Genomic DNA, 21,061 nt, shown 5'->3' with positions numbered 1-21,061 from the left:
ATCAAGAAATCTGGATTCTCCAGTGAAATCTTCCAACATTTAAAAATACTGGAAACTAATCCAAATTTAAAAACCAACAAAAATCTACAGGTTAAACAAAAATGTCTATCAGACTTAAACCTATGATTGCCAATTTGTAACCTGTTCTCAATTATGAGATAGCTTTGAATGTAAAATGCACAAATACCCCATCATCCTAACAACAGCTTTTTAAAAAGAATAACAATAAAAGAAACCCTACTACATCAAATGTATACACTAACTACCAGGTATCTTCATGGCATAGATGTTAAAATACCAAAATATATGTATATTTTTAAGATAAAAAAAATTTGACATGATTTTAGGACACAATCCCAGTTGATAATGATGAAAGTATAGTATAATGAACCAAAATTCTTCAATCACCCTCACCTCTGCAATATAAACAATTGGACAATTTATAAAGACAATAGCTGCAACCCACACAGTAACTAAATTGCCATGAGCACACATCCCATACCCACATGAATATGCTATTAACTCTAACCTTTTATAATACATCTTTTTCTTTATTTCAATATTGTAGAGCCACTCAAAAAGACACTTTACAGTGAATTTATTCCATGTTATCTGAACTTAATCACACAAAATAAATGCTCAGCATAAACATATTTAGTTAATAATTTTACCTAGGGGCTAATTTCAGCCACACCACTATACCATGACCCATTAGGACTATCAAAGGTAGACTTAACTTACTTCTAAGCTACAAAATAATTATGAAGATAACATTTATAGAACAAATACATTCCCAAAACATCTAATGATAGACCACATTGTTGATTGTCTTCTGTTGTTCCTTTCTATCAATAAGCAAGAGCACAAAAACATCAGCCTGAGGGAGGTAAGGCTGGGGGATAATGTGAGCACCAGGCCACCCAGTGGTTCTGTGGGGTCTGACACGCTTTGCCTAGCTGACCAGTGTGAGAGTCAGGAGGAGGCTGCAAAGCTTTATCTGAACTTGATGCCCCAGGTAGTCTTCAGAAAGTCAAATCAGAAGGCTTTGGAAGGTGCTACAGAGCATGATGTGTCTCATACGGGGACCATTCCTTACGCGCTAGACCATGATTAATCTGTTTTTTTTCCTCAAATGATTCAGTTTATAGTGAAATTAGAGTATTTAAGATCAACTTTTCAAAGTGGGTCATAGACATATACTGAAAATCAAAACACAAATAAATAATTTCAAGTTCCCTTGTTTCTTAAAATATGTTCATTCATTCTGTTGAGAATATTCATTCTATCAAAGGACCTCAGTAGTGTGTGTAATTTTAAGCATCGATTCCGAGTAAAGAAATAAAGAACATACTCGGCCTTAGTCTTTTTCAGTATTTATAAATTTACACCAGATTTATTTATTTACTACAGTTTTATTTAGTTAGTTTTCTTTTTTCTTTCCTTTATCTTTTTTTTAATTTATTTTTTTACCTCTTTATATATTCCAGTGCATACATAATAGTCTCTGGAAGGGAGGCCAAGTCGAGGTTGATCAATCTATAAAAAAGATACAAAAGAAGAAAATTAACCATTTAGTTGATACAGAACAGTTGGACAAAATCAAGCACACCTGTCTATGTATGAGCAAGATCCCAGTGTCCTGCTGTTTATAAGGGAAACAGTCACACTTTGAGTGAACTCATAATTACGAATTGGTTTTTACACTACTTCAAAGTATTAAACTGCTGGGTAGTTGGATAATCTGAAAGACTGTGCTGCAGAAATTTGAGGGCAAAACACACACACAAAAATATACTTGAACAGCAAATATCCTGGGAAGGATTTTAACACAGAACAGAGGGTGCAGGTGAACAAAAACACATGAGGATCTAGGACTGCGGAGTTTCCAAATCGCACATTTACAGGGCATTCTGCTTCCTGAGATTCTGGAATGAGCCCCTGGGGGGCATAGGAAAAAGTAAAAGGTGGAAAGCCTCTGTGGTAACTCAAGAATTCTTTAGTGAGTGTAAACTCACCAGAGGTATTTTTTTTTAGCTCCTCCAGCCTAGGAGCACAGCGGAGCAGCCTCCGGGGCTCTCCCCAAAGCTGCCCCGCTCTGGGCTTCCGCAGAGCCAGCTGCGAGCTGGGTGTGGGGGAGACAACACCAGGTCTGCTCTGTGGCGGGTGTCCAGCCCACCCTCATCCCCAGGGGCAGTGACGTGGTCCTGCTTGGTGCTGGGAGACTGCTCCCTGTGCACTGCGTGCTAAGAAGGTGGGAACGCGGGACATTTTTAAGTCAAAGTCGTTGATGCTCAACTAAACTTGAGTTACACATAGTCAATCATGGATAAATATTTCTTGGTTTATTATTTAATAAGAAAATATTTTGAGCTGTTGAAGTTCGAGGAAAAAAAAAGAAGAAGATGGGTTCAGGGGCAAACCAGAGCCTTTCTGGGTTAAAATGAGAACCCTAGCAGGAAAAGCCAGATCAGTACAAAAAAAATATCCCCCAGAGAACTTGCATGGAAAGAGTCAACAGACACCACCACAAGAAGGTCCCTGCTTCTTCTCCAATCTCCTGACCTTGAAAAATTCCCTTGTGATGACCCTTCAGGATGCTGGCATTTGACAGCCCCAGGAGGGAAGAGCGCTGGGTTCAACGCTTGTCATGATTTCAATAAATAACATGAAGATTTATGCAATGGAGACATAAATATGATTCTGTGACCTGCAACTTTTGGTTTAGTTTCTTTTACAGGAGACCTAGAAAAAGCTTTGTAAATTTTTTAGTCTGTTCCAAACACACTCATTAAGTATAAATCTTATTTTAAGCAACACCTTAGAGAAAGCTAAAATAAATAGCTTACATTAAAAAAATTCTAGAGGGAAAGGAGGGTGGAAAGAAGTAGGAGAGGGTAGAGGGGAGAGATGGTGATGAAAGGTGACTTGACTTGGGGTGGGGAACACACAGTACACTATACAAATGATAGGATGGTACACCTGAAAGCTTTGTAATTTTATTAGCCAATGTCACCCTGATAAATTCAATAAAAAAATCTAACAAAGCCATTTAAAAGAATGACATCTTATTTACTTTGAGAAAAAAGTATATACATTCTCTAGCAAGAACCAAAACTGTGTTCAAAATCCCTTCTCTATGTTCTTTTTGGAAGCAGTTAGGAAATTCTAATTTCCAGACCTGCCTTATTATGTAAACCAGACCATGCTCCTCTCATGAACACACAGAGAAACCAGGGGCTTTTTCTAAATAGGAGGGGCCTGAAGTCTCTCATTTCTTATTTATTATATAAAAGGACAGTATCTAAAATAAAGGAAGTAGAGAGCAGAGATAAATGTCTAAAGCACAGCACTGGGAAAATACTTTCAAAATGGTCCCAGTGTTAGGGACACGGCATTGATTTGTTACCACCTTGCCCATGTCGTTCAAATGAGAATGCGCATTATTTCTAAACATCAATAACAACAAAGTGTGTGGTAGTTTTATTACAATTTAAAGATAATTGTGGCTGACAGCCACACTAACTTACATGAATTATATGGTTCACAGAGTTCTTATCATCAGTGCCAACAAAAAAATTAATAATGACTCTTTTCCCATATTTAGAATTCAGTTGTGCAATAGATTTCTCAGCTGTCCAGGAAGTACCTAAAGCAATGGAAGGTGAAGGACATCTTTAGAAGCTTTAGTGCATTCATATGATGCCATAATATAATAATAGCATAGATTTTATTGAAAATTATTTCTTTTAAAAAAGGAAAACTGCCTTACCATATGTTTGCTCCCAGTTTTCGGTGGCTATTGGCCATTCATATATATCTGGTAACAGTTTGAGTAGAGGTATTCCACCTCTGTTATCAATCACAGCTTATGAAAACAATGAAAATAAATTTATTAAGAAGTTTATGCATATTTTGGTACACTCTTAATGACATATAATGAGGAGCACTTACATTCATTTACACAAGATCGGTACAATGTTTTTGCTTTCTGCACTGCTACAATATCTTCAGTTTTGGGTACTTGAAGGACATCTGAAATGGGGCATTTAACAAAATGCATTAATATAATTGCTCATTTGCAGCTGTAATTACATTTTCAACACAGGTTCAGTAACAAACTTGCTTCTTTGTATGTATGTTCACTCCCTCCCTATGCCAAATTCCTATAGGAAAAACCAAACCCCTCGCTAATCATTATTCTTAGTGCAGAACTGGGAGTCAGTTTCATTAGCCAAGTTACATGAAGGCGTTTTTGCCTAGATTACTGGGTTTTGTTTGTTTGTTTGTTTGTTTAACAGTGATGTGTATTGCTCTGCCATAGATAAGTTCCTTTGGTTTCAAATTGAGATTAAAAGAAAACAATTAAACATAGGAATTTGGAATTTAATATGTAGTCCTTCTGATGACTGAAAAATAATTCTCTTTGTGTGATTGTACTATTCATACTCCAAACAAATTGAATGCATTGTTCTACTTGCTTTGATGTTAGAAAAGAGCAAAACTTGTTTTCTACAAAGTAACTTCTAGAGGAGGAGAACAAAGGTTGGAGGATAGTAGGGGACTAGACACATCTTTCTCAAATTCCCTGAGACAGGGTCTTAGCTGGGCAAGAAAAAAATACCTGCTCTAGGAAGGCAAGTCTTAGTAACATTTTATAGTGACTTCAACAAAGGGCTGGAAAGACCAGGGAGGTGGTGTTCACTGGAAATCACTTAATATCTTTTCTGTATAATGGCATAAAGATGTCATCTCCAGTGATAACAGGGTTTATTGTTTGTGTACCTACAAATGACAGCAGGAGTGCTAAGAGATGCCAACATATCCACTTAGGTGTCTACCACCCTCAGCATGACTAACTTGTCCACAAAACTTGGAGAGATTACTGACTTTAATCCTGTTCAATGTTCCCCACAACAGCCAAGAGTGGTATCTTAAATAAATGGGTAGATTGAAAGAGAAATCTTTGATGAATAGACACAAACTCCACCAACCTTTCAAAATGACTTCCAGTTCATCTCTTAGAATGTCAAAGTTACTGTAACGGGAGCTGGTCTCAGGAATGACATTGCGTTTCAACCAGCCTCCACAGGCATATTTGAAAAAGTCTGAACAAGGCTCAGCAGTGGTATCCATGTTCTGGATGAGTCGAGCAGCTGGAGGACCAGACAAATGATGAGACAAAACAAAGGGTGTATTTCTTTTTCTTTTATTTATTTATTTATTTTATTATTTTTTTTTTTGGATTTTTCTGAAGCTGGAAATGGGGATAGAGAGTCAGACAGACTCCCGCATGCGCCCAACCGGGATCCACCCAGCATGCCCACCAGGGGGGCGACGCTTGCCCACCAGGGGCCGATGCTCTGCCCCTCCGGGGCATCGCTATGTTGCGACCAGAGCCACTCTAGTGCCTGGGGCAGAGGCCAAGGAGCCATCCCCAGCGCCTGGGCCATCTTTGCTCCAATGGAGCCTCACTGCGGGAGGGGAAGAGAGAGACAGAGAGGAAGGAGAGGGGGAGGGGTGGAGAAGCAGATGGGCGCTTCTCCTGTGTGCCCTGGCCGGGAATCGAACCCGGGACTTCTGCACACCAGGCCGACGCTCTACCACTGAGCCAACCGGCCAGGGCAGAAGGGTGTATTTCTTAAGTAGTTTGGAAGGGAGACAAAAGGCATGTTGCTTCCCCTTTATGAACAGGACAACTGGCCTGATGATCCTTTTTCTTACAAATAACTCAATTCAGAGTGAAATGATGAATATTATCTATGTATAGTTCTCCTTTACTCTAGTAGATTGGTTTTACTCTTGAAAGGTCTGGGGCTTTCCATTCTACAACTCACTGTCTCCCCCAAATAACTGAGGTTCTTGATAGTTTCTTTCTAGATAAAAAGTAACATATATATCTACACTGGCTGTCCTGGGCTTGGGGTTAACACAAAGTTACTCTTCCTTCTGACAATTTTAGCTGTTGACTCTGCTCTTCAAGGTGCTGTGACTTTTGAATATCTCTCAAACTCCAAGGGATGAGGGATGGTTAGTGTGTTTTATTATTTTAGCAAAAATCTGAAGCTACATTTATTACATCTCTAGCCTTGCTGACAAAATTTTTGCAATTCAAATGACTCAAATTTGCATTTGTTTATGTAGAGCCTGTCATTATAAAATTGGATGTACACTTGTTAGTTTTTCTTATGTCCACTCTTTTATCTTTGAGAACTGTGATGAAAATGCAAATCAACCAACACTGAGTACTTTCGGTATACAAACACTAACTGATAGAAAGATGCAGAAAATATGAATTACCACTGAAGGGAAGAATATTACATACAGGAGGACTGATGCCCAGAATTTCTACACCTGGAATAGTGAGAAAAACCTTCCCACTACTCTCCCCACATACTTTCTCAGTCAAGATGAATTGCTTTGCAAGGAAAACAAAAGAGCAATTGAGAATTCATCTGCATCAAGAGACTATAAGTTCTCAAATGAGCTTTTGAAACTATTTCACTGACTAAAGAAATTATTTAATTAAAAACTTCACACAATTGCTGTGCTGTGTGTAATTTTCAACTTGGAATGGTCAATCTGTTTTCCAGCTGAGCCTCAAGCCCCTACTTCTGATCATTATCTAGACCCGTCTGCTTGGCTGCTATCTTGGGCTCCAACTCTCTGGGTTGCCTCCACACCAGTTCTCTCTGACTTTTACACTTTGATCTGTAGGACAATGGCTTTCCTGGCCTCCCAAGTTTGAAACCTTGAGTAAAACTCTATTTCTCCCTTTCCCTTGGGCTTATTGGTAAAAACTTTTTCTCTTTTCTATACTCGTTCCATGATCAATGTCATGGAACGAGTTTATATTTTCACCCAACTAGTTTATATTTTATATTTATATTTTCACCCAACTACTCACCTTGTTAGTACTACTTCCTTACAGATTTATACATTCCACACATCTTTTACAGGTTAATATCCCCAAAATACCATTTTGCAGTGGACATTCCCTTGTTCAACTATGTCAGGGGCTTGGCATTACCTAGGTTAAATTACAGCTCCTTAACTTGGCCTCTAACTCTTTATGAGATCAACCAAAAGTCTCCATGTTTCCTCCCCCACCCCCGCATTCTTATATGAATTCCTGCTCCAACCAGATGGGCCTGCTCCAGCACCTGTATTTCCCTCCCTTCCCTCCACTCTCCTGACCCTGTAATTCCTCCTCCCGTTCTTTCCAAATACCACCCACTGTCCAAGGTTCAGCTATGTCCCATGGCTTCTCTGGAACTTCCCCTATGCCAAATTTTGGGGAATTTTGCATTCTCAGAACTGAGAACTTACGGCCTCACTCAGTTTTTAATGGTCTTCACAACCATTCTGATAAACTTCAGTTAATCTCTTTGTATTCTCATCACCTAGTACCTCAGTAAAAGGCATGCACGTATGTATGTGTGACAACATTCCTGAACCATCTATGAGTCCTTCCTCCTTCACACTCCCCTCACCTGCACGTGAGACCAGTTCTCACGTCAGGCTCCCCAAAGTCCTTCCCATCCTTCCAATTCATTCCCACCATTCCTGTTCTCTTTCAGACCCTGCATCCTTCTCTCAGCCTCCACTCTTGCCCTTCACCCAAACTCTAGCCCCAGCCCTCCATTCACACACTTATCCCATGTGCCAGTCAGGTTAACTATCATAACAATTTAGCATGCCATTTTAAAAATATAATTCTTTTGCATTCATAATAAAATCCGATTCCACAGCATATCCTAACCCTAATACATCTAGTGTAGCTTCCCTCTCACTCTTTTCTCACATGAGCCCACTGCCCCCCATTCAAATGAATGTATTGAGCTTCTGCTGTGACACACCTTATAGTTCTCTGCTTCTACACCTTTGATCATGTTGCTTCAACTCTTAGTAAAATATCTTCTCTTTATTTTCTCAGATTTAGAAATTTCAGGCATTTTTCAAGGCCCAGTTCAAATCTTCCTTCTTCATGAGGGACAGTCCTCACAAAGCTTAAATCAGCTAGTATCATATTCATTATTTGTTGTTATTATCTCCTCCTGTGGGCTGTGGTTCTAGTGAAAGAGGAAATGGACATCCCAGTTCTCTTTCAGAGCCTCATCTGGTGCTCAATCCAGATTTGTCAGTAAAAACTTTAACTTGAAACCTCAGGTATATATTAGAAAACTGACCTAAAATTAGGTGTCAAGAAAAAGTAATTCCTTTGAATTTCGAAGGAAATAAAGAAATGGTGACAAGGAAAGTAAAAATGGAGAACCTAAAAACATGCCAAAGAGGACATACGGATGGTCAATAGACATATATAAAATGATGTTCAATGTCACTAATCATCAGAGTAATGAAAATTAAAACCCTGAGATATCATCTCACACTTGACAGAATGGCTATCATCAATAAATCAACACAACTGTTGGAGACGATGTGGAAAAAAGGGAACCGTCGTGTACTGCTGGTGGGAATGCAGACTGGTGCAGCCACTGTGGGAAGCAGTATGGCATTTCCTCAAAAAATTAAAAATAGAACTGTCTTATGATCCAGTGATTACACTTCTGGGAATATATCCAAAGAAACCCAAAACACTCATTCAAAAAAACATATGCACCCCTATGTTTATTGCAGCATTATTTACAATAGCCAAGATTTGGAAGCAGCCCAAGTGCCTATCAGTAGATGAGTGGAAAAAAAGCAGTGGTACATATACACAATGGAATACTATTGTACTTGGCCATACAAAGGAAGAAAATCTTACCCTTGTGACAGCATGGATGGACATGGAGAGTATTATGCTAAGTGAAGTAAGCCAGCCAGATAAAAACAAGTGCCATATGATTTCACTTATATGTGGAATCTAATGAACAAAATAAACTAACAAATAAAATAAAAATAGATTCATAGATATGGAAAACAGACTGAGAGCTGTCAGATGGGAGGGGTTCGGGGGACTGGGTGAAAAAAGTGAAGGGATTAATTTAAAAACTCATAGACAGAGACAACAGTATGGTGATTACTAGAGGGACGAGGGTAGGGGGATATAGAAGAGGGTAAAAGGGGGATAAATGGTGATAGAAGGAGACTTGACTTGGGATCATAATACAATATACAGAGGATATACAGTGATACCTCGGTTCTCGAACGCCTTGACTTTCGACCAAATCAGTATTCGACCAGGAAATTCGAGAAAATTTTGTCTTGGAATCCGAACAAATATTTGGAACTCGAACGTCCGAGATTAGCCGAGTTGAGCCGAATGGCGTTCATTCGGCCGAGCGCGCCTTGCCTGCGTCATCAGTGTGAGTCATGCTTTGTCACGCTTTGTGGAGAGAGAGAATCACGTTTTTGTGGAGAGAGTCACGCTTTGTGGTGAGAGTCACGCTTTGTGGTGAGACTCACGCTTTGTGGAGAGACTCACGCTTTGTGCACGCTTTGTACACTGAATTTAACCCTTAGACATGGGTCCAAAGAAAGCCAGAAGTGGTAATGCAGACAAAGGTAAGCGGAAAGCTGTGAGAACAACGATTGAGCTGAAAAAAGAAATCATTGCCAAATATGAACAGGGCACACGTGTTTCAGATCTGTCTGCTGAGTATGGCATGCCAAGATCTACTATCTCAACTTTCCTTAAGAATAAAGCTGTTATAAAGGCTGCCAATGTTGCCAAAGGTGTTACATTGTTAACAAAGCAAAGGCCTCAGATAATGGAGGAAATGGAGAAGCTGCTTCTTATTTTCATTAAAGAAAAAGAGTTAGCAGGTGACAGCATCAATGAAGTCGTTATTTGTGAGAAAGCACCAGTAAATAGGCATATTTTTGGGGCTTGGAACAAATTAATCCAGTTTCCATTATTTCCTATGGGTTTCATTGTTTCGGTTCTCGAACAATTTGGTTCTCAACCGTTCTCCCGGAACGAATTATGTTCGAGAACCGAGGTATCACTGTATATAGTATAGAATTGTACACCTGAAACCTATATTGCTCACAATAATTAGGGGATATTTCAAAATGAATATAAAGTGATAAAGTATCCCCTAATTTTTCTGAGCAGTATATATAATTCTATTAACCAATGTCACTCCTATAAATTTAATAAAAAAGATCCTAAAAACATAGATTATCATGTAAAGAGAAAAACCAGAAAATTGGAGCTTGAAAGAAGTGCTAATAACTAAAGATGTCCTAAACATACATTTTTAGCAATTTTATGTAATTTTTGTCTTTCAAACACTTTCAAAAATTTAACCTGAATGTTGTAAAGGCTACCGCCATTTGGGGAACAGTTCTATTTTCCCCCCTCTCTGGGGGAAATGGAAGTTTTTGTCCTAACACCACAAAGAGCAATAAACTCCCAGTTGAGAGAGCAGTGAACAAGTAATGAATGAGTACAAGGAACCAGTCTTATTGCCTGTTTGGAAATACTACATGTCCTTTGAAGTATCCTCAACAAAAGGGAGTGACAGTTTCAGATCTATTATATTATGCTCATGAGCGCAAATCCACTGCCATGAGCATGCTTCTGTTATTCCTGTTTTCCACAAGGAAAAACGATGATCCTTCTCTTAGGCTGAATTCCTCACTTGATACCTGGTACAGTTAAACTACTCACATCTGTACAACAAATCAAAGAAGCAGCATTCAAACAATTTGTAAGAAATATGCAGACAAGAGGTAGGAAGAGGCGACTTTGCAAACTCCTTTTTGTGCCCCTTTTCAAATTTCCCTTTGACCAGAAGCTCATCTGGGTACTGGCACTTCCAATTACTTCAAAGAGAGCTCCCTGATCTGATGAATATTTTGGGGCCATGGCCAAAGCAAGTCATGGGCTAGCACTTTTATGTTGGGTCTTTGATCAACCTTCCTTTAATCTCTTATCGTTTGTTTGATTCTGGTTTTGCACCTTATCCTCTGGACCACCTCTGTGCTGACTTTTCTTTGAAGTCAGCAGTGGACTTGTGGGCAGAAGGAAACAGACACACAACTGTCAAACTAGTTGTGATTGTTTTTATATTTTGTGCTTTGTTTTGAATTAACATGGCCACATCTGGACTCTTCAGATGTTTCCTTATCTATGAGGTCGGTGACTTACGAGTAAACAAATATGGTTTAAAAACAAAATTATTCACCTTAATAAGTAGATATAAAAAGGGATATGGTAAAGTCAAGTGTATTGATGTGGAGTGCTGCTGACCAGATGTTTGTAAGGTGAGAGAGAATCTACGATGATTTTTTAAGGTATGTATAAAAGCAGAGAACATCGAAAGGGCAAGTACAGCAGTTACATCTTGGTGGAGGGATTATGAGTATGTTTAATTTTGTATTTTTGCTTATCTTTACTCTCCAATTTGTAGTAGATGAACATGTACTGCTTTCAAAATAAGAAAAAAAGTTTACTTTTAATTAAAGAAAATAGTTAAAGACAAGGAAAGTAATCTTCTATTAATAATGAGCTTATTTCTTATGAATGAAGATTCTGAATGTTCAAGGCTGATAATAAATGACACACCATTACTTTCCAAACTAATCTTCTTGTAACATTCTCCCAACTTATTTGACTATAGAAATTTTAAAGAAAAAGCTCAACTCCATCTGAGAAGTTATTAATTACTGTATTCAGTCCCAAGGGTCTACTGTGCAGGCATGGGTTAGGGGTGTATAAGTTGGGAAACATTGCGGTGCTTAAGTTGGCAGACCTGTTTTGACTCCCTGAACATCACCACTTTTTTTTGTTGTTGTATTTTTCTGAAGTGAGCGGGTAGGCAGAGAGACAGACTCTTACATGTACTCAACCAGGATCTACCTGCACGCCCACCAGGGGGTGATGCCCTGCCCATCTGGGGTTTTGCTCCATTGCAACCGGAGCCATTTTAGTGCCTGAGGTGGAGGCCATCGAGCCATCCTCAGCGCCCCAGGCCAACTTTGCTCCAATGGAGCCTTGGCTGCGAGAGGGGAAGAGAGAGATAGAGAGAAAGGAGACAAGAAAGGGTAGAGAAGCAGATGAGCGCTTCTCCTGTGTGCCCTGGCCAAGAATCGAACCTGGAACATCTACACGCCAGGCTGATGCTTTACCACTGAGCTAACTGGCCAGGACTGAGCATCACCACTTTTGAGTTGTATAGTAGTCCTCCCTTACCCGTGGTTTTGCTTTCCATGATTTCACTCACCTGCAGTCAACCACAGTCCAAAAAATATTAAGTGGAAAAATTCCAGAAATAAACAACTCATAAGTGTTAAGTGGTATAACGATCTGAGCAGTATGATGAAATCTCACACTGTCCCACCCCATCGTGCCTAGATATGAGTCATCCCTTTGTCCCACGTATCCATGCTGTACATGCTGTCAGCCTGTTAGTCACTTAGTAGCTGTGTTGGTAATCAGATCACCTGTCCAGGCATCACAGTGCTTGTGTTCAAGTAATCCTTATTTTACTGATTAATGGCCACAAAGCGCAAGAACAGTGATGATGGCAAACCAGATATGCCACACACAGAGAAGTCCTAAAGTGCTTCCGTTAAGTAAAAAAAAGTTATATATACCTGTATAGGAAATACACAGTATCTATAGGTAATTTCAGGTATCCACTGGAGGTCTTAGAATGTATCCTCCATGGATGCAGCGTGGGGGGCAACTGTACAAAATGAAGTAATTTCTCTAAAACTAAGCAGCTGGTAAATGATGGAGCATCAGGACTTGCACTTAGGCATATGTGGCTCTGAGCTCACCCTCTTCCCACCATGCTTTGGATTCAGCAGATGGGAGTATATGATAAGCACTATCTTTGCCATTCTTCTCCCTGCCTCTCCCATAGCCACAGCGCCCATCCTTCCCCATTGTCAACCTATATTGTCAACACTATATTGTCAACAAATAGTGTTAGGTCAAAGGCATGAGAAAGCACCAGGTCTTGGAGGGGCTATAGTGGCCAGGAAGAAGAAAAGGGAAAAACCAGGTGAATTCCTCACATCGTGCAGCAGTCAGGAAAGTGGAATGGAAGCCAGTCATACTCAAAGGTACATCCAGAAGTGCATATGAGGTGGATATGTAAACAGGGTTCCTGCCTAACCACTCCCTGGATAGAATACACTGGATAAAGGGCAGTAGTAAATCTGAGTGATATTTTTTAGAGCAATACTTTTCAACCCGGTTAACCATGTGAATCATTTTAGAAGAACTTTTAAATATACAGATGTCCAGGATCCACCCATGAGCAATTAAATCAGAATCACTGAGGTGGTCCAGGCATGTTTTAAGGCCTCCTGAGTGGTTTTAATGAGTAGTTAGGGGAGAGCCATCAGATCAGACTAAAGAGAAATATGAAAAAAAAGACAAGAGAACCCAATATCAGAAAGTGGAGATGTTCCATTGAGATGAATGAGGCATATTTCCTCTTGCCTCTCCAGCTTTTAAGTGTGAATGGGCTCATAATATTGCTAAGTGACAGTATTACAGGGAGCCACACACGTGTCTCCTGCCAAGTCCACTGCCCCCCAGGCTGCCACTCTAGCATACTGACTTTGGCCTCCACAACATCCTGTCCCAGACCCCATCCCTTACCCAGTTCTCTCTGGTGCTGGAGCTGGTTGGTGCATGGAAAAAGGCTCTCTTTTATCTTCCTTCATCTTGAAGGAGTCCTGAGGAGGGCTCCTTATGCTTTTAGGTAAAGAGTGCTTTCAGGTTTTATCTCCATGCCTCTCTCTCCCACAGGACAAGTGGGGTTGGCTTGGGGGCAATTACAATAGCAAACATTGCACTACATTCAGAATAATTTCTCTTCTTTGATAGGCAAGGAACATTTTTATTGAGTTCGACTTTCTGTTCCTTTAAGATGAGCTCTCTCTCTTTCAAGAGGCTTCTAGGCCTTGTAGGCAACATATGTGAGGCATGAGCACCTCACCAGTGGCTGGAACATGCACAGACACAGTGGGATTCCGGCTACTCCAGAACCCCGCTGCACGTCTACCTCAGGAAGACATCACTGGTCGGCCTGACAGTGGCTCTCATGCTGCAAGATTCTCCCCTTTCCTATCTACATGCACTGCTTTTCAATCACATAACAAGTATGCTAACTAAAAATGGGATTTGGGGCACTATAGTGTGGAGACTGTTCCATGACAAGACTGCTGCTGAGCCCCAAAGCCAGATCCAGGCCAAAGAGAGATTGCTTCCCATGAACTGCCCCAGAGACAGCCTGACTTACCACCCCCCTGTGCCCCACAGCATGCTGGTTCCTGGATCAGGCCATTGCCCTGCACTGGGCAAGCATGGAGGCGCTTTCCTCTATCTGTAGCAGGTCATGCACCAGTACCCTATCCATCCTGCCCTGAATTAGCAAATACTGAACCACTAGGGAAACACAAGTTTAGGTTCCTTTGAGTTTCTGATCACACATTTCATCAACCAATGAATACATAACCATGTTTTATGTATGTTTCTATTTAATGTAAAGGTATGTTATTTAATATATATCATTAATTAATTAACATTGAACTTGCTATCAACAGCTTAATTCATACCTGAATGAAGCTCATCTAGCGCTCATCTTTTCTTTGTAAGGCACATCATAGTCTGCATGTGCTTAGGAACACCAGACACCACTTCAGCATTGTGCTTGGGGCCATTTTAAGCAGTGAAATAACCAACAACAAGCATAAAAAATGTGACACAAAATAGACCAAGAGAAGGATCCATATTTATAGTTTCTGTTGGACCTTGGCTGGGTACACGCGTGTATGACCACTCAAACCTTTCACCAATTTGAACATGTCTGCACTGGAGATATTGAATGTGGGATCACAAATAAGTTTTAGGTACGAGGCAAATCAGCAAATTGGAAATTCACAACTAAAGAGGCTCTTCTATATTTTTGTCCATTTTTAGTTTGAGGCTTTTTGAAATATCTAGGAAAATGTACAAAACAGGCAACAAAGTTAAGTGGAAATGGGGTATTAATAATTTTTCTTAATTTTTACTGTATTTAAAAAACTCCCAGCCACAATATATTTTGTCAAATATGTTAAATAGGTTAGGTGTCTATTTACAACACATGCACCACATATCTGGCTGCACATGGATGTAAAGGTTTAGGGAATGGTATATGAGCAAAACTTTTCAGCTTGCTCTCACCAACTCAACTGAAACTCATGGCTTTTTGACCCCAACCACACAACACTTTCATTCCATTCTTAAAATCACTATAATCAGTCTGGCTTATAACTGTTGGACCTTGGCTGGGTACACGCGTGTATGACCACTCAAACCTTTCAGTGGGAGGGGGGGTGTCAGATAAATGTTGAGGCACCAAAGGCAAATGTTCTAGTGAAGACCTTAGGACACTCATTTCTAACTCAATCTTCTGTCCTAAATGTTTGCTTTATTAATAGACACAAAGCCGTACTACACAGTTTTTGATCATTTTAAAACCTCCTTTGACAACATTCTGAAAGTATTGCTGACAATGCTTAGTCCCCTGCTGCACCCTATTCCCACCATCCCCCAACCAAAATTAAGGCAAAGAACATTCTGAAAGAACACAAGGAAAATGCAATGTAATCACAACAGGTCACAAAGGACTCCATTCAAAAGGCAGTAATGGGAAAACTAGGATCTGGGGGACCATTCCTAAAGAGAAAATGACTGAAAATTAGCAAGCACACAGAGTAATGCTAATAAAAACCAAATGGTTTTCATTACAAACATTCTGGATTCTCCCACAATCCACTCCTCACTTTTATATGAAATACCCCTTCCCTGACTGTTTTTGTGATATCTCTGTTGAAGAAAAGGTTGGGGGTGGGGTGGGCAATACCTGATACTGAATGTAATCTGGACTGGGAGTTTATTATTATTTAATTAATATATTCTCTGTCAGCCTTTGGTTAAGCTCCAGCTAAAGCAGGTCCAGTCTTAGACCCAATTGGTGAGTACAGAAAACCCATCACTATACAACTGTTCAGAAACTCTAGATTTACACAAACAGATCTGATGGAAGTTTTCAAGTACAGTGAGTTTACTCTGTAGAGCTTCAACTATCAAGAAAGGAGGCCTATTTTGTGTGTGTGTTGTAGCATGAGGAATAATTACATTTCTTATATATATGTGATCAATTTACCTTATATGTATGTGCCAACACACACACACATGTGCATGTGCGCACACACACACACACAGAGGCACAGCCTATATATAATTAACTAATAATCTATTCACTATCTGATTTCTATAGAGTGTTAACTAGATGATTTTTCCTTCGGGTTCAGCCAAAGACACTTATATAATAATAATAATAATAATAATAATAATAATAATAATGAAGTCAATGTTTGACATGTATCAGTCATGCAAGGCACTTTACTAAATTATTTAACATTTAACTCTATACAGTAACTATATTTTTGTAGCAATTTTAGAGATGTAGAATTTGAGGGTAGGGAATGTGTATCCATAGTCATGTGGTGATTAAGTATTAAAGCTGAGGTTTGACTTCAAACAGGCTGGTGGCCAGAGTCCGAGCTCTTAACTATGATGCTGGTTTTACTTCTTCTTCCTCCTTATAATTGCTCTATAAAGTAAGACATATTACCTCTATTTAAAGAAAATGTCGGTACAGAGTGGTTACATGCCCAAGGTCACCAGTATGAATTTATATTGTACCCAGGTCTAATTTTAAGTTGATGTTTTTTCCTACAATATTACAGTATCATTCTGCCATAACTACAAATAACAACAAGGAGAGAATCCAAATTAAATTATGCAGAAACCACTGTATTTTTTTATGTCCAATTAAAATTTTAATTGCTTCGTAACATGAGTATAGCTACATAAAATTTTTTTCATCTCATTCGGCTCTGGATTTTATAACTCCTTGAGATAATCATAGCAATTCCAAATCTAATGGACCCACAATCCTTAGTTGGCTTTCTCCAAATTAGTGATATTCTTCAGACTTATTTCATAGTGGTTTTAAATGAATGAATGGCTCACAGCCAAGAGAGGACAGTCAACAATATTCCAGTAGGAATTCCTCCAACTTTCACACCCAAACAAATATTCTGTTAATAACTGAAAGCCCTGAACCTGTGTTACAGTGAAGTTGAAGTGCCATAAGTCTAAAAATAATGTTTCTTTCTCAGGTCCAATTTGCATTTTGAATCTTAAAAGAGTCTTTAATAGCAAAAAGCTATTAGAGGTGAAACTGCAATTTAAATGCAATCTATCACTTAAAATTAGTTATCAGGGCTGTGCATTGATTATAATGTTAATGAACAAGAAGAATCAGGCCAACTTCAATAATACATAATCACTGACTAACTCAAAACCTTTTTCTGCCTTTGCATCAGTTTTGATTAGGGAGTGGTTTACAAAAATCACAGCAGGAGGACAAGCTGGGTCAATGGTGCTTTGAGAACACTGCCCAAATGAAGTCAAAAACTATAGAAAAGCTCTTCTCTAATGAGTGCTAGTAACTTTAGTACTTATTAATAAACTAAGCACTTAGTTGACCCAAGGTAGTCTGGCTCCACATGTTTATGTTTTTTAATTAATAAATAGCTCTTTTCTATCATAGAAAGTCCAGAGGATTATGCAAAATCATTTATCTCCTCCAAAAATATTTTTTCCTTATGTATCATGAAAAGACTAAAACTTTCCATTTCATTGTGACAAATATTTTTGAGTGCCCCTCTATGTCCGATACTATTCAGAAGTGTGAATACACCATCATGAACAAGCAGACATAATCCCTGTCCTCACAGAATTTGCAGGTTTTTCTCTGAAACAAAGCTGTTTCTTTCATAAAGCACATGAACTCCTCTAATGTAACTGTATCTAGATAGGAAGGATTGTTAGATTTAGTTCACATTTTCAATTGCCAAATGTATCCAGAACTGAGCTGACATGTAAAATTCCCATTTTATATGTAAGCTAGAGGTAAGGAGTCACTTCCAGTGGGCTTTTACAAATAAAGTTATGTTTATATGAGTGAGCTGACTAGAAATTTGAAGGAGAATGCTAAGCATAAAGCAGCCAGGCATGAAGGAGCCTTATACGATGATGGTCGAAGAGCAACTACACTTAGCTAAACAGTGGCATTCAATGGAAGGACAGCACAGCAGCTTCCTTAAAGGAGAGAAGAAGTGAGTTATTGGGAAGGGAGAAGCTCCAAGAAAATTGAGAATGGAAAACAAAGGCCAGACTAGTTGAAATTTATTTTAATCCTAGAGAGTTGGAAATGCCTACCTGAGTAGGAGGTCAGCTGAAAATAATCCCTGAAACAGGAAAATAGTAGGGGAAAGGTACATTATAGAGACTATTTCCTTGCTGACCTAGTTCTAGCTTAAGAGGGTAGATTTTGCAAGGTCAATTAAACTGAGAAGGAAACAATTGACTTTTTTTTTTTTTTTATTCATTTTAGAGGGGAGAGAGAGAGAGAGAGAGAGAGAGAGAGAGAGAGAGAGAGAAAGGGGGGAGGAGCAGGAAGCATCAACTCCCATATGTGCCTTGACCAGGCAGGCCCAGGGTTTTGAACCGGCGACCTCAGCATTCCAGGTCAATGCTTTATCCACTGCGCCACCACAGGTCAGGCTTTTTTTTTTTTTTTTTTTTTTCTGAAGCTGGAAACAGGGAGAGACAGTCAGACAGACTCCCGCATGCGCCCGACCGGGATCCACCCGGCACACCCACCATGGGGCGACGCTCTGCCCACCAGGGGGCGATGCTCTGCCCATCCTGGGCGTCGCCATGTTGCGACCAGAGCCACTCTAGCGCCTGAGGCAGAGGCCACAGAGCCATCCCCAGCGCCCGGGCCATCTTTGCTCCAATGGAGCCTTGGCTGCGGGAGGGGAAGAGAGACAGAGAGGAAAGTGCGGCGGAGGGGTGGAGAAGCAAATGGGCGCTTCTCCTGTGTGCCCTGGCCGGGAATCGAACCCGGGTCCTCCGCACGCTAGGCTGACGCTCTACCACTGAGCCAACCGGCCAGGGCGGAAACAATTGACTTTACTGCTAGTGAAGGAGATGGATCAGACAGAAAAGAGCTAACCTTAGGAGCCTTGACAGAGAAATAGAGAACTGAGAAATCTGACTTACATAAATGGGACAAAGTCAGGCTAAAAACATTTCTTTGCTGCTCTTTGTGTACCAGGTGTCCTGACAAATCCTTTGGCTTTGATAACAATGATTTTGTGATCTCAAGATAAAGAACCTGAGAATAGGAAAATGAATAAAATATTCATTCAACCAATATTTATTGACAACTCGCTATGTGCCATGCACCTTGCTAGTTGCCGGAAACAGAATGATGAACAAGAGAGAGACAGGAAACATGTATACTATAGTGGGCAAACTTAGACATTGGACAACGAACCACAACTGAGATGTGAGTTCTGTGTACAGTTGCTAGGGTGTGCTGGGAGCAAAAGAGGAATTAACTAAGTGAAGGTGGAAAAGACAGAGAACATTTCATTCATGCATTCACACATTCACTCATTCATTCATTCAAAAATATTCGAGTCAGGTATCAAGTGTGCTCCACACAGAGAAGGTGGGCATGGTCTTGACAAGGAGACGACTGAAGGAGGACTGGACTGGAGTGGACAGAGGCTCTCTGCGAGCGTGGAGGAGGAGGCTGTCCTCTGAAGGCAGACTACAGGATGGGTAAAGGGTGAAGGTCTATGTTCTCAAAGTTTCACACCCCAGGGAAAGTCCTGCCTGTCTTCAACTGGGGAAAGCAGCCATGTGGGAACTAACAAACAAGGGTTTAGCCTCTGTCACCATGTCTAGTGAAGTGGAAGAATCTGATAATGGGAAAGGGGATGTACTCTTGTTGAGGGTAAAGGAAATGGCTGTCCTAGAAGTCCTCATCATGGCCTTCTCAGGTAACAGCTCTCCCTCTATTCTCAATCTATCTTTAGAAATGGTCCCAAAGTTCTAATCACCTCTTTAACACATGACCTGTCAAGTCAAACTAAGCTTTCACAGAACCTGGCTTGGACTACTTCTTCCCATGAATCCAGACAGAGTGCTTGTGGGTTATACATGTTAAGCTGTTGCCAACCTCTTCTGTAAGGTTCATACATCATGTCATCATTTGTATGACGTTATGGTTAGGTGAGAGCTTAGACCATCAACAAAGCAATGAATTATCAGTATGAGATGTGCAATTTCTGAGAAATAACTCAAAGTATATTTCCAGATAACCTATAGAATATAAAAGCAATGATAACTGTAACTTTCCACCCAAAGCAAAGATTCTAATTTCAACACTTTGCAATATGATGAGTCCATATTGGACATTCAAAAAGAATCCTTCCTTCTCAGTTAATTGAAGTCTTCTTATAGTAAATTATCACCATCTGTTACTTTAAAGCTTTAAAAACCATACATGTCTTATATTAGAATCTTAAAGTATTTTGATACTGGTTTATTTTTCCTTTTGCTACACTTGAATTTTAAAATTATTTTTATTGTTCCTTTAAAGTCAAATAGGAAAATATTTCAAAAATTTTGAGCTTTCTCACATCATTAGGTCTTCTTGCATTATATAAAACAAGACAATTTATTCCTTCCTCCTATGTTTTTTTTTTTTGTTTGTTTTTTTTGTATTTTTCTGGAAACGGGGAGAGACAGTCAGACTGACTCCCGCATGCGCCCGACTGGGATCCACCCAGCACGCCCACCAGGGGGCGACGCTCTGCCCCTCCGGGGCATCACTCTGTTGTGACCAGAGCCACTCTAGCGCCTGAGGCAGAGGCCAAGGAGCCATCCCCAGCGAGCGGGCCATCTTTGCTCCAATGGAGCTTCAGCTGCGGGAGGGGAAGAGAGAGACAGAGAGGAAGGAGAGTGGGAGGAGTGGAGAAGCAGATGGGCGCTTCTCCTGTGTTCCTTGGCCGGGAATCGAACCCGGGACTTCTGCACGCCAGGCCGACGCTCTACCACTGAGCCAACTGGCCAGGGCCCCTCCTATGTTTCTTAAAATTAATAGTTGTTGTGGCTGATGGTCTAGGGAAAAGCAGGAAATTTGGCTTTTTGTTGGCATACAAAATTAGTAAAAAACTAGTCTTT

General features: G+C 40.0%; 1 protein-coding gene across 3 annotated transcripts in view; it reads right to left on the bottom strand.

The window, feature by feature from the left end:
- The window catches only part of MME (membrane metalloendopeptidase), a 120,250-nt gene that overhangs the window by 78,005 nt on the left and 21,184 nt on the right, over positions 1–21,061 (bottom strand). For all 3 annotated transcript variants that reach the window (XM_066369915.1, XM_066369914.1, XM_066369916.1), the window contains exons 4-8: positions 4,992–5,153; positions 3,952–4,032; positions 3,770–3,865; positions 3,528–3,646; positions 1,471–1,536 (exon numbers count right to left, since the gene is read on the bottom strand). In XM_066369915.1, the coding sequence (XP_066226012.1) occupies positions 1,471–1,536; positions 3,528–3,646; positions 3,770–3,865; positions 3,952–4,032; positions 4,992–5,153 (524 nt within the window). The remainder of the gene's footprint in view (positions 1–1,470; positions 1,537–3,527; positions 3,647–3,769; positions 3,866–3,951; positions 4,033–4,991; positions 5,154–21,061) is intronic.

This window comes from Saccopteryx leptura, chromosome 2, assembly GCF_036850995.1.
Source record: "Saccopteryx leptura isolate mSacLep1 chromosome 2, mSacLep1_pri_phased_curated, whole genome shotgun sequence".
Lineage (NCBI taxonomy): Eukaryota > Metazoa > Chordata > Mammalia > Chiroptera > Emballonuridae > Saccopteryx > Saccopteryx leptura.
The sequence above is the reverse complement of the archived record's forward strand: the minus strand, read 5'-3'. Positions and strand labels throughout refer to the sequence as shown.